The 13927-nt window shown below is 53.8% G+C and overlaps 1 protein-coding gene across 1 annotated transcript; it reads right to left on the reverse strand.

The window, feature by feature from the left end:
• Positions 1-1905: 1905 nt before the first annotated feature.
• Positions 1906-12696, reverse strand: TMEM61 (transmembrane protein 61). Its single transcript, XM_059063586.2, has 3 exons — positions 12137-12696; positions 7367-7716; positions 1906-2345 (listed from the first exon to the last, which is right to left on the reverse strand). Exons 1-3 carry the CDS (start codon positions 12149-12151, stop codon positions 2069-2071), a joined length of 642 nt encoding a protein of 213 aa, XP_058919569.1. The 5' UTR covers positions 12152-12696; the 3' UTR covers positions 1906-2068.
• Positions 12697-13927: the final 1231 nt, after the last annotated feature.

The raw sequence follows: 13927 nt of genomic DNA on the forward strand, positions 1-13927 counted from the left end.
GGAAGATCCACAAGATCTGGCTCAGATGGCTGAGAGAGGGCCCAGAAACAACATGATAGCTGACATTTATTGATTCATTCTCTCAGTCCACAAATATCTACTGAGCATCTTCCACAGGCCAGGCACCGTTTCTAGGCTTTAGGGATATAAATATAAAGGAAAGAAACCAAAAAAATCCCTGCTCTCAGAGAGCTTACTGGTGGGGAGAAACATACAACAAACAAACAAACAAACAAATTTTTTAAAGGTGAAATATTAAATGATGACCGGTGTTATTTTAAAAGTAAAGCAGGGGGCCTTCCCTGGTGGCACAGTGGTTGGGAGTCCGCCTGCCGATGCAGGGGACGCAGGTTCGTGCCCCGGTCCGGGAAGATCCCACATGCCGCGGAGTGACTGGGCGCGTGAGCCATGGCCGCTGAGCCTGCGCGTCCGGAGCCTGCGCGTCCAGAGCCTGCGCTCCGCAGCAGGAGAGGCCACAACAGTGAGAGGCCCGCGTACTACAAAAAAAAAAAAAAAAAGTAAAGCAGGAAGGAGGTTGGGAGTGCAGGGGGCTGGGTGAGACAACAGTTTTAACAGAGTGGCCCAAGACAGTGTCTTGAAGGGAGGGACAAAGATGCAAGGGGCATGAGGAGAGAGCCTGGGGAAGAGCTTCTGGAGAGAAAACACAGGAGCAAAGGCCCACACGGGGACCAACAGCAGCAGAGAGCAAGGGGAGGGACCCAGACCCAACTACACCATCCTCATTAGGGCTTTCATTACTCAAAGTGAGCTGGGAACCACTCAGGGTTTTGCGCCCAGTAGGGATGCTATGGATCTGGGTTTGATCAGGCTCATTCCATCTGCTGAGCTTTGAAGAGACTTCAGGGGACCCTGGCAGAAGCAGAGAGTTGGGATAGGCAGCTACTGAGCTGGTCCAGGCCTAAGTGGGAGGACCCGAGGCCTGGAACCCAATCAGGCCTGAATGAAAACACCTTTATTTACATGAAAAACCTTTATTCTCTGCGATTTTTACCTCTCTGAGGCTCAGTTTCCACACCTGTTAAGTGGGGCCACCACCTGTAGCAGAGAGACCTTGAGGATGTGAAACAACAGCAGAGAGCCTCGCCCAGTAAATGGTAGGCCCTCAGGGAAGAGTGTCCCTACACAGCTGACTGAGCCCCAGGACTTTGAACTCCTGCTGGCTGAGTGACCGTGGGAAGGTTACTTAGCCTCTCTGGGCTGGTTTTCTCATTTGTGAATGGGATATGACATTGTGAAAGCAGACCCTTCTGACTATCTGGAATATAAGAAGAGGTATCGAGCTCCCTGTCACAGGAGGTATAGAAGCAGAGGCACCTGGTGGAGGGGGTTACCTTAACTAACAAAATCTAACGATCACTGTATACTTAAGAGACACCAGCCTCTGTGCTAAGAAGTCTGCATTTATTGTTTGATGCATTAGCACTGAGCCTGCAGGGTCAGTGTGATCTCATAATGTCAGCTGTTATCATCTCATTTAATCCTCAAAACTCAGCTCTCTACGGTAGGGGCTGGTGCCTTTGTAATTCCCAATTCCCATTTTACAGATGAGGAAACTGAGGCAGAGAGAGGTAAAGTCACTTGTCCACGGTCACTCATCAGCTGGTACCTGGTGGAACCCAGGCACAGGTGGTCTGAATTCAGAGTCCATGTTCTTTTGGTTATAAACTCAGTGTGTTCCCTTGGGCCAGTCCTGGCTCTGCCTCTGGGCCCCAATTTTCTCATCGGCACAAGAACATTTCCCAGCTGACAGCCAGCACTAACTGCCAGCCACGTGAGTGTGCTATCTTGGGCGTGCTGGCCCAGCTGGGCCCTGAACACTGCAGCCCCACCAGTGTCCCGTGGGGCAGAAGAACCACCCAGCTGGGCCCAGGTGACCCACAGAATCATGAGAGATAATGAAATGGATTTATTTCAAGCCATTTGTTACAGGGCAATAGAAACATAAAACAGCATTCAGCAACAAACAGTTGTTGAGTGCCTTCTGTGTACCAGGCACTGTACTGGACGCTAGAAGAAGCCCATCATTTGTTTCTGGCTTCCAGGCCTGCTAGAAGCATTTAACTTCCTCCCCTGCAGTCTGAACCGGGCCTGGGCGGGAGCATGCAGCCCCAGGTGTTGTCTCTCCAGAGATGCCACCGTCAGAGAGGATGAGGCTCTCGTAGCTGGGCGGAGGCAAGGGGGGCTGGGCCCCAAGCAGGGCATCCCCCGAGGCACTGCGCTCCGGGTCTTCCTCCACGGGGCATGCAGGTGGTGTCAGGGGCCCCTCAGCCAGTCGGCAGTGCACGGCTTCCTCGTAAGTGGGGACGGCAACCACCTCTGGGGTCCTACAGGGACAGAGGAGAGGCTGTGAGCAGGGGTGGGGCAAAACCCTACTGCACGCCAGGAAGAGAGCGAGGAAGGCTGTAGGCTCCCCAGGGCCCCCATAGACACAGCTGAAGCTTGACATCAGCCGGCCCCTGCCAACCTCAGCTTCCCCAACTCCACCCTCCCTGTGCTATAGTTAGTTTTCCATACAGTTAGTTCCCCACATGGGCTCACCACACCCTCTGTCTCCTCAGTTCTCTCTGCAGGGAAAGTCCTTCCCACCTCCCTCACCCCTTCCCTGCTGGTCAATCCCCACTTGTCCTTTGAGTCTCCTCCGGGGAGCTCTCCTGACCTCCCCTAGCAAAACTCCCACTCCCTGCTCTGGGTCCCCACAGTGCTCTCTCTTCTGTCACTCTTGACCCCAGCTGGTTGTCCCCTAGGGCAGGGACTGACTTTGGGTGTCCAGGGATTGATGCTTGGGGATGTTTGTTGAAAGACTGAGTGATGATCGACGGGGAGAAAGACTTCCAGCTTACTGTAATCATCTCCCTTACAAAATCTGGAGTTGTGGATGCTCAGGACAGGATGTGAGACCTCAATTCCCCTGCCCATCTGGATGCTTGAGGCCCTGATATGGTAAGTCCACCAAGTGATTACCTCTGCTTGCATACCTCCAGAGATGGAGAGCTCACTATCTACCCAGTCAGCCCTATCTATCTCTAAAGAGCTTGGCTTTCCTGTGACTTTCCCCCACCTCCCCCAGATGAACCACCCTGGAGGGACTTGAGGTAGAGACCAGATCCTCTGAGGCTCCTCTTGACCAGGCTCTGCCCACTAGATTCCAAGAACAGGTCACCTGCACCCCAGCCACACCAATGCTGATGGGAATGAGGCTGGCCCTCGGTCCTCCCAGGGTCCTGGGGGGTCACCTCTGGGGAGTCAGGGCTCCTTCCCCTCCCGGGACCTTGGGGGTGGGAGGGTCACTGATCCTCTGTCTGGACTGCTTTGCTTTGGGAAGATACTGCCAGATACGGAGGTTGACTAGGTGACCTTGGAGGTCCCCTCCCACCCCAAGTGGCTCGAGGGCTGGCTATGAGTCAGCACTGGCTGGTTCACCTCCCTGCTCAGCCACATTCTCGGTGGGAGATCATGGGTCAGTAACTCTATTAACCTAGGCCCCAGTTTCGCCTTCTGTAAATGGGGACAATAAGGGCATCTACCTCACAGGACCATGTGAAGATTAAATGAAGTAATACAGGGACACTTAGCACATGCTCCATAAATGGGAGCTGTTAACAAAATCTCAAAGGTCTCCATGAGGCAGGGGTGTAGGTAACAAAAGTTATCACAGATCTCCTGCTAGCTGGAGCCACACAGGCTCAGAGAGGCCGTCACTTGCCCAAGGCCATCAGTTTGGAGCCAGCGGCACATTAGTTCAATCTATACCAGCCTGTCTAGACAGGGGAAGACCGATGGCAGGAGGCTGGCCAGGGGACAGACAGGTGGTGGAGGGGTCTTCGCTCCAGTGGTGATGGAGCAGTTGTGCCAGGAATTTGTTGCCCCTCGGGTGAGCACCCATCACCCCCGTGGACATGGCCCTTCTATGGGCAACGTATCTTCTCAGCCCTCGCCCACCACAGCCCTAAGAGCAGCCCACTGGGACCACGTGACCAAGGTCGTGGAGCAGGCTGTGTGCCAGTCTGATGGAGGGCGCCAGCCAAGAGCCCAAGCTGGGCTCCCCTTCCAGTGCTTTTGCAAACTTCTCTCACAGACCCTCCTCCTCCAGAGCCCAGGAGCCCTGCAGCTGAGAAATCAGATAAGGGGGTCTCACCCATCTCTGACTCCCAGCATCCTTTGAGGTGAGGGCAGGCAAAGACTATTGCTCCTGGAGGCAGGCAAATTGGTTCAATTGCTGTGTGACCTAGGCTATGTTCACAGCCTCTCTGAGCCTCTTTCTGCTCATCTATAAAATGAGGGTAACAATTCCCATTTTGTAGATTCAGGGAGAGGGAAAAATGGAAAATGCTTTGACAACGCTCAGGAAAATATGGGTGATTAGGCTTCCAGAACCCCACATCTCCTGCCCTGCTCACCTCCCAGCCACGCCCCTGCTGCTTGCTCCCTACTTCTCCAAGCCCCAGAGACATGAGGCAGGTGTTGGGTATGCCTGGGGGCCACTCCAGCAGGCAACAGCTGGAAGGGCAGAGCACAGCTGGCAGGTGAGATCAGACCACAGCAGGAAGTTTGCTTCGAGGGCAGAGGTGCAGTATCCCTCATGCCACCTCACCTAGCCAGCTGGGCCCACCCAGCCCCAGGTTGCCAGAGTCATGATCAAGAAGGCTGGAATCTTGGGGAACATGAAGTTCAGGGTGACCATATTGCACACTTCAGGGGCAGGCCCATTTGTGGTGTATTCTGGATGTGGCCTCCTGCAGCTGTGTGAGGCAGGCTGGCCACCGTGATCCCCACGCACAGGAAGCTCCACCGAGGCTGGGGCTCACCCCACTCGCTGGAGCCTGGTGGGGACGTCAGATCTGAGCCAGGCACCAGCTCCTCCACTATTCAGCTGAGTCAAGCAAACACAGTAGGGAAAGGGGCCAGGGGCCAGGGATGAAACACTGTATGCCCAACACTCAAGCTCTCTAATCTTATTTCACATTCATGGCAAGCCTGGAGGTAGCAGCCCTCAGCCATTGCACAGGTGAGTGGAGGCCGCACTCCAACGAAGCGGCAAAGCCCCAGCTCTGTCTGCTTGCAAAACCCAAGCCAACTCCACCCATCACACCTCCCCCAACCCTGACCCCTAATCTCTCCACACCTCAGCTTTCTCATCTGCAAGACTGATCTAATCCTTACACTGCCTCATAAGCAGTGAGGCTCAAATCAGGAGGCATGAGAGTACATCATAAAATGAAAGCACGGGAAAAACAGCAAACTTTGCAGTGAATACACCTCCCCATCTATCATCTCATCTGAGCCTAACAGCGATCCTAGGGAAAATTCCAGGATTGACAGGGGAAGAACTAGACGTGGCTCGGAGAGTCTAAGTAACAGGCTCAAGAATAGAGCTTAGAAAAGAAAGAGCAGACACTAAAAGCCTCCTGTCTGACTAGACACACAGTTTTTCTGCTGTACTCACTGAGGCGTGGCGGGGGGGTGGGGCGGAGTCCCAGGAGGCCTCCCATCCAGGCACCTCATTAGGGCTCACACTTAAGATGGGAGCCCCTGAGTGGAGGGGTTTTGTCTGTTTCATCCACTGCTGCATTGTCAGCGCCCTGCATAGTTAGGTACTCAGTAAATGTTGGTGAAATGCAGGAAAGAATAAGTAGATGAATAAATGAGGATACTGAGGCCCCAAGAGAGAAATGGACCTGCCCAAGTCATCAGCCTAGAAGGCCTTTCTCTCTAACCTAGAGTTACCTGCAGAGAGCAAGGCCCCTGGGGGCAGGGACAGCTGAGTGGCCTCCTCATGGGGCCCAGATGCTGGGCTCTCAGCAGGAGGGCCAGGGTGGCTCAGCCCCAGGGACAAGAAAGAGCCATTAGCAGAAGCAGCCTCTCCAACATCCAGCCACACCAGCTCTGAATCTAAGACCTGGTCTCTGAACCTGATGGGCCATGAGCACTCCACAACCTCCTGGGTAGGTTCCTCCCTGGCCCAGATGGGAATGAAGGCCAAGTGGCCCCACCTGACAGATGCTATGTCCCGGACCCTGTTGGGTCAACACGGCTGTGTCTACAGACAACACCTACCTTCTGTGCTCAGGCCAGGCTGGGCGGGGAGGGACAGGCTCCAGTCCAGAGCACCCCGAGGCCTGGTCTGGTTCCAACTGACCATTAACTGACTGTGTGACCAGGTAGGTCACTAGTCTCTCTGAGACCCAGGTTTCTCAACTGAGAAGAGTCCCCAAGGCCCTGCCCTTCCCTCTAATAGTCAAATTAAGGCCTGACCATTGGACAAGGGGGCCTCTGTTGAATACTTTATTGTCTGTGACCTCAAGGAGTCACAGGACAGTAGCAGGGACTAATCTGTTACTTTCTTTAACTCAGAATGCATTTTTCCCTCTAACCAAGGGAAGAAGGGTGCCCAGGTCTGAGGCCAGTTGCCAAATATATGGCTTAGCCCTTAGTACATGCAAATCCAGTGCTTACAGAGTAGTGTGGGGGAATGCACACTTCACAGCCAGCAGGCTCTGCTACTTTCTAGCTGTATAACCCTCACCCTCTTTTTCTGTAAAAGACAACAGTAATTCTTACCTTGCAGGTAGGTTAGACTGGGGAAGATGTATGCAGGCCCCTGATATGCCTGCCCAGCTGATACTTGGTGAATGAGTAAGTACATAAGAGTATGTAAGATACATGCATTCTCAATAGGGCAAAAATTGGTTCTTGGACTCTTGCTGATACTGTGTTTACGTATAAAGCACAAATATACATACAGACCAAATATGTAGTATATCTCTGATATTAACATTTCATGGGGGAGGATGAAGAAAAAAATGAGTAGAAAGTCTCCTTAGAGGGAATGATAATGAAAAAAAAGATGAGAAATATTGTCCAAATGCAAGGTTTTGTCTCCATTCCCCACCTCACCCCTGGGCCTTTGCACATGCTCTTCTGCTTGCCTAAAATGCTTCTCTCCACCTTATCTACTTGAGGAAAAGTTGACATTTGTTGTGCACCTACTGTGTGCCAGGCTCTGGACTGAGTTCTTCATATACATCATCTCATTTAAGTACTATACAGGCATTTGCTACTATTGTATGCTGAGCTCTGCTGCCACCTCCTCCAAGAAGCCTTCCTGGATTTCTCCATGTCCCCACAGAACCATGTCTGTCCTCTTTCACAGCTTTAACTACTCTGATTCGTCAAAGTCTGCATCTGTCGAGGGACTTTAAACTCTTCCAGGAGTGCTGATCAGTCTCCAAGACCCCAGGGCATAGGCAACTCCTGGTCCAGAGGAGAAACCCCATGAAAGTTTGCTGAGCAAATACATGATGATGTAACAGTGCCCCACTTGTGGCCTCCACCCAGCCCTGCTGACCTGCAGCTTTCCTTCTCCAAGGGCTCCACAGTGAGGTAGTACAGATCTCTGGAGAGGCGATATGGGTCCCATCGAGGCGGCCCCTTGATGCTGGCCTTGACAGACCACAGCAGGCTGAAGAGTAGCAGCAGGCCACCTGCACCGCAGCAGAAGAAGCTGACCGACCTGAACAGGGGACCAGGGGCCTCAGGCTCAGGGCGTCCTGTGAGCAGAGCCGGCTGGCTGGGCTGGGCACCTGCATCTTCTTCACTCCACCAGGCGAAGCAGAGTGTCCCGGCCACCAGAACCACCATGCCGCTGACCGTCATGCAGTAGCACAGGGTGGAGGCCACACGGCCCCTGTCACACGTCTGGACACCGAGAAGGAGAGAGAAGAAGAAATGGGCCCCGTGAGAGGCCTGCTGGGTACCAGAGACTGGATTTTAGTCCTCCTCTGCCTGAGGTCACTGTGCAACCTCAGAGGGGTCATTTGACTTCTCTGTGCCTTAGTTTCCTCATCTGTGAAATGGAGATGATGCTCCCAACTTTGCAGGGTTGTTTTGAAGGCTACAAATAATGTGTCTCAAGTTCCTAGCACCACACCTGGGACCTGGTAGGAGCTCAGTAAGTGTGGCTGGGTTCACTCCAGGACTCCCCCCCAGACTCAGAGGCCTCATCAGCCTGTATGAGACTCCCCACTGCAGGCTGGGAGGGAGAAGAGTGAACTCTGTGGGGTCCGCCAGGCCTACCAGGAGAGAGGCTTGCTGGTTATGCCTTGCCTCACTTCACCCTGGTCACAGTCTCGAAAGGTCAATGCTCTTACCTCCATTTGACAGAGGAAGACATTGAAACTGGGGGTGGGTAAAGGAGCTAGTGGGAAAGGGGCATTGAGAAGGCTGAAGTTGAAATTCATGACACAAAGCAAAACTTTGTGCAAAAAGATGTTCACCATGGCCTTATTTTTAATGGTTGTAATTTGGAAAGAGCCTAAATTTCCAATGATAGGGAAAGGGTGAGTAAACCATGGCATAAACTCTAGACGGAATATTCATGACTCATTTTTTAAAAAGCTCAGCACAAATATTTAACAACGGGGTAAATGCTTATGATATCTGAACTTTTTCAACTTAGTTTGCCAAATTATGTGCACAGTGTTATCTCAATGAGGCAAAGACAAAATGCCCAGGGGAAAAAAAATAACTGGGAGGAACCCTGCCTCCAGATTATACAGACAAGAAGGGGCTGTCCCCAAAGCCAACCTCTAGGCTGCTATACATACTGTTCCCTCTGCCTGGTAACTTGCTCGTATCTCCCCTCCCAGATCAGCTTGGCCCTCACCTGAGAAGCCTTCTCTGGGGACACTTTAAACTTGGAGTCCCCTGGGCCTTCTTGGACCAAGCTTTTATCCTGCCTGTTTGGTTTCTCCTTTGCTTATTGTCCTCACCAGACAGCAAGCTTCCTGGGGGCAGGGTCTGTATAGGCCCTGTTCACTGCTATATCTCCCAGTGCCTAGCACATAGTAGCTGCTCTATAAACATTTGTTGAAGAAATTCTCCTAAATGAGAAACAGTGTTGCTGAATAAACCTTGTTGTGTGGGGGCTTCCCTGGTGGCGCAGTGGTTGAGAGTCTGCCTGCCGATGCGGGGGACACGGGTTCGTGTCCCGGTCTGGGAAGATCTCACATGCCGCGGAGCGGCTGGGCCCGTGAGCCATGGCCGCTGAGCCTGCGGGTCTGGAGCCTGTGCTCTGCAAAGGGAGAGGCCACAACAGTGAGAAGCCCGCATACCACAAAAAAACAAACAAAACAAAAAACACCTTGTTGTGTGAAAAGCCCCTCTTGTAGTTGGGAGGGGCTGGGAGAGGGGAGGGAACACAAGATTCCAGCTGCTACAGCACCCAGCCTTGGAGCCTGGTTTTAGTCCCCACATTACAGCTCACCAGCCGTGTCCTGGGGTAAGCCTCTCAACTGCTCCGGGCCTGTCTCCTCACCCGTACAATGGGCAGGCTCTCTAGCAGGCTGCTAGCAGAACTTATAGAGGGCCCCTCTCCTCTTCCAAAAGTTGAGCCAGTGAAGGAGGGGGCTGGGGAACTCACAGACCTTAGGAAGACTTCAATTGTCAGCCTTACAAATGGGGACGTGCCCAGCCTAATGTGGTGCATCAAATGATGCCCTGCCGTGCAGCCATTCACAGGCACACTCCTCAGGAAGCTGAGGAGTGAGGCAGTTCAAGATCTATTAGGTGAGACATTAGATTTCAAAAGGGCATGTTCCCAGATGTGTTTTTAAATGTGTGTGTGTGTGTGTGTGTGTGTGTGTGTGTGTGTGTGTGTGTGCATGTGAGAGAGAGAGAATGTATACATGTAATGCTCGAGGAGTGGACCCCAATCGTTCTGAGCCTCCAGGCCACCAGAAGCATATAGAAAAATGACACTTGTAAATTACCTTCAATTCTCTTCCTGTGAATTTGTCTATGGGGAAAGGCCTCCTGTCTCCAGCTCAAGGCATTTTCTGGGGGGAGAGAAAAAGAACCTGACTACACTCTTTCCAAAGTCAGACAGTGAGGAGAGGCTGTCAGAAGAAAAAGCTGGAGAAATCAGCTTGGGGGGAAAAAAAAAACACAGCAAATCTGTAACGGTACCCTTTTGCCTGTATATTATGGCACTTGACATTTCCGCTTCATACCTGGAATCTCATCTGACTCACCACAACTGAGGTGGATGGTTAAGGCAGGGAAAGAAATTCCTGTTTTGCAAATGAGGAAACTGAGCCCAGAAAGGTGAGGGACTTTGCCCAAAGCCATATACAGCTGTGCGTCTCAACCCTTGCAGAACTCACTCCTGAGTAAGGTAACTTATGATGCTTTTAAATTTCTATAAAAGCAATAGTTCCGGGCTTCCCTGGTGGCGCAGTGGTTGAGGGTCCGCCTGCCGATGCAGGGGATACGGGTTTGTGCCCCCCGGTCCGGGAGGATCCCACATGCCGCGGAGCGGCTGGGCCCGTGAGCCATGGCCGCTGAGCCTGCGCGTCCGGAGCCTGTGCTCCGCAACGGGAGAGGCCACAGCAGCGAGAGGACTGCGTACCGCAAAAAAAAAAAAAAAAAAAAAAGCAATAGTTCCTCATTGTGGAGAAAAGGAGAAAACCACAGAAGGGAATAAAAATGCAAAATACAAATCATCACTAATGCTGCCCCACAGAGATGAGCATGATCTGCAAGTGAATGCTTCCTTTCCAGTCCTACCTTGGCCTGCATAGCTGATGATGGCGGCAGCAGATGTGTACTGGGCATTTACAGGCGCTGGGAACAACATCAAGCACTTTACAGGTATCCGCCATCTTAATCCTACAACAGTATTATGTCCTGAGGACACTGGAGCTGCGAGGGTGAGAGCTTGTCCAAGGTCAGTGCCAAATTTGAACCAGGTCTAGTCTGACTCAAAGCCCTGTGTGTGCACAGCTAGATCCATCTGTATTTTTCAGTATATAAAGTTGAGACCGTGCCGTGAATAGATGCATTTGTAAATCTTCAGCTCAGGCAGATCCCCCCTTCTAAAACGCTCTGCCCTCCTTCCTGACTCAAATGCTCCCAGACCTCAGACCAGCCCCTGGAATTCCCCTTAGCATGTTCTCACTGGATGTTGTGTCATCTCCTTCTGTGTGAGTCTCCCTCCCTCCACGTGGATCCACCATGAGCAGGCAGAGCACACGATGACCTACCACCCCCGGGAGATGGAAGGTGTCAACGTCTGCTGGACGAAGGACAGCCTCTTCTGTTGTGAGGTGGTTTTCATTATTTTTACAGATCGGGGCTCTGATGGCTTATGGGAAGGGTGTCCTGCCCTAGATTCCCCTGGCCCATTTCAGAGACGTGGTCTCCAGGCAGTTTACTCACCCTTCACAGTTGTGTACCCTGGACCCTGATCGGGGAGGAAGAAAGGGCTCCCTGCCCTGGAGGGCATAACCCCAGCCCTGGGCAGGGAGGAAACGTCTCTAATCCCAGAGGAGTCCCACTCCCAATCTGGCACTCAGTCAGGCTGCCAGGCTGGCCCCTCCTTCCAGCTCCCTCATATCCCCCCCCACCCATGCACCCAAACTCCTGGGGTCCCCTACACCTGCTGCTCCTGGGGAGCCCTCTGTCCCCATTCAGGGCCCTCATTTCACACCCCCCTTCAAGACCCATGCCAAATACACCTCCTCCCAGAAGGCTTTCTGCTGCTGCCACCCCACCTCCCACCAGCCAAAGTTATCACTGCCTCTGACTATAGACACTCTATCTGTTAGCTCTGTGACCTTGATCAGGCGGCCCAACATCTCTGAGCTCAAATTCCTGCCTCCCAGGGGGGAGCAAGTTATGAAGATGAGACGGCAAGATGGCAAACAGTGACACAGCTTGACAGAGAGGGTGGACCCTGTCTCTGACACTGGGTAAGTTACCTAGATTCTCCATGCCCCATTTCCCTCCTTTGTAAAATGGGCACAAATAATATCGTACTATCCCTGCTACCAACAGCGGAACTTTAGGTGCCAGTTTTCTGTAAAGAACTAAACCATCTGAACAAGAAGTGTTCCAAACCATCTTCGTGTAACCCCGGGTAAACTGAGGCTCTGAGTGCCATGGTCCAAAGCCACCCAACAAGTTAGAAAACAGTTAGGAGAAGACTTGGGTGTCCAGACTCTGCTCACCAAGCCACTGAGGTCAAGGTGAAGGGAAAGGGTCCGGGGGGGGGGGGGAGCTGGATTAGGAGGAGCCGAGATGCTCCCAAGGGCGGGGAGAGAAGGAAGCTTATACCCACCTTGCGCGCAGCCATCGCGCTGCAGGTTCAGGCGTGGTCCCGGAGCGGGGAGCCTGGCGAGCCGAGCGGAGGTGAAGGCATGATGGCTGTCGCGCCCTGTCGCGCCCGTGGACAGACAGAACCTGGGAAGGGCTGTCTCTCTGGTCTGCAGGGGGCGCCCGGCGTTAGGGGCGGCCCGGCGACCGTCCCGCAGCCCAGCTCTCCGAGCCCGAAGAAGCGCTACGGTCCGGCTCCGGGTCTGGTCCAAGGCGTCTCGTCCGCCGCCGTCCGTCCCGTCCGATCGCCGCCCCGACCCGGTGGGAGCGGTGCCGAGCCCGCTTCACCGCGCAGGGGCTCGGCCACCGGGCTGGGGCGCAGAGGGGCGCGTGGAGTCCGGCTTCGCTGTCGACTCCGGTGATGATCTCCCCCTGGCTCCCGCCCACGCTTCGGGCTTGGCCGACTACGGCCGGGACCCTGGGCTCGGGCTCAGGGCGCGGCCTGCCCCCCACTTCCTCAGATCTGCGTCCTCGCTGCCGCAGGGCCTGCGGAGACTCCAGGGTGTCGCGGCTCCGGGCGGCTACTGGTGCCGCGCCCGACCTTAAAGCGACAGCGCGACCTGGGCTGGCGGAGGTCGGGATCTCCCAGCGCGGGGGGAGCTCTTAACCGGATCCTCCCTGGAACTGTCGGGAACCCGCAGTCCTTGGGGTCATTCCGCCCCCACTACTCCACGGGGGCGGGCTTGGGAACCAGACACGAACTCCTCTGAGAGCCATCGGCGCTCAGTCTGAGAGGGCTGTGAAGCCCAGGCCTCCTCACTCCCATTTTACAGGAAGGGAAACTGAGGCCCAAGGAGGGAAAGTAACTTGACTGTTTACCGCATACTCCTTGACAACTGGCTTTTTCTTCTCACAGCAGTCAATCGGACAGCAAGCCCTCCCGGGCCCTTCAGGCCCTCACATCCCCAGGAGGAAGGCATTCTCCGAAATAACAGAAGGTATTTAAGTGCTTCCCCAGCCTCTAAACCAGTGAAGTCCCTGACCCAGGCAGTGAGAGGCCAGGAGAGGGGGGCTTGAGAGCAGGGCCTCCCACCTCCTGTGTGACCTTAACCTCTCTGAACCTACTCCCTCCTGTGCCAAAGGAGGGCTGAGGACCCCAACTCACAGGTCTTCAGGGATTGAATGAGTTAAGCTGAGCAGCTTAATAGAGCTCAGCCCTTTCACAAGTGCAGGCAGGAGGCAGATTTTATGGACAGGTGATTTAGGAGCCTGGAGAAGGGTCAGCATGTGTGCTTGTGTGAAGTCGTCTCTGGGAGGACACCTGTTGTAGAAGGTAGGAATGGGGTGGCAGCGTCCAGGCTGAAGGAGCGGCATGTGCCAAGGCTGGGCAAAGTCACAGGCAGGTAAAACCTCGACAATTTCATGTGGGTCAAAGGGAGGTGGTTCCGGACCAGCTGGGGTCTGGGTTTTGTTTATGTTTCTTCCTGCTGCTCCAACAAGCCAGGGGACTGGGCGGATTCCCCTCAGCCACGGCCAAGGATTCCCCACAAAGCCGGTGGCGACCAACTACCCTCCCAGCCCAGGGACACGGGAGGTCAGAGCAGCCTGTCCAGTGGAGATCTGAATCTCAGAGAGGGGAAACCACTGTCTCGGAGTCACAGAGCAGGTCAGCGGCAGGGCCCAGGTCCCCAATTTTTAAACTCCTCGTCGCTGAGGAAATATGCCACCTGAGAGTTTTAGCATTCTCTAAGCACCGACTCCTCTGACCGGTGAGGTCCTTTTACATGTTATCTCATTTCATCTTCACTGTGTGTGT

Source organism: Kogia breviceps, chromosome 1, assembly GCF_026419965.1.
Source record: "Kogia breviceps isolate mKogBre1 chromosome 1, mKogBre1 haplotype 1, whole genome shotgun sequence".
In the NCBI taxonomy this organism is placed as follows: domain Eukaryota; kingdom Metazoa; phylum Chordata; class Mammalia; order Artiodactyla; family Physeteridae; genus Kogia; species Kogia breviceps.

Coding starts and splice junctions, on each gene's coding strand:
- TMEM61 (XM_059063586.2), bottom strand. Junction 2,346..7,366: donor TTGGAGAAGGAAAGCTGCAG/GTCAGCAGGGCT, acceptor CTGTCCCTGTAG/GACCCCAGAGGTGGTTGCCG.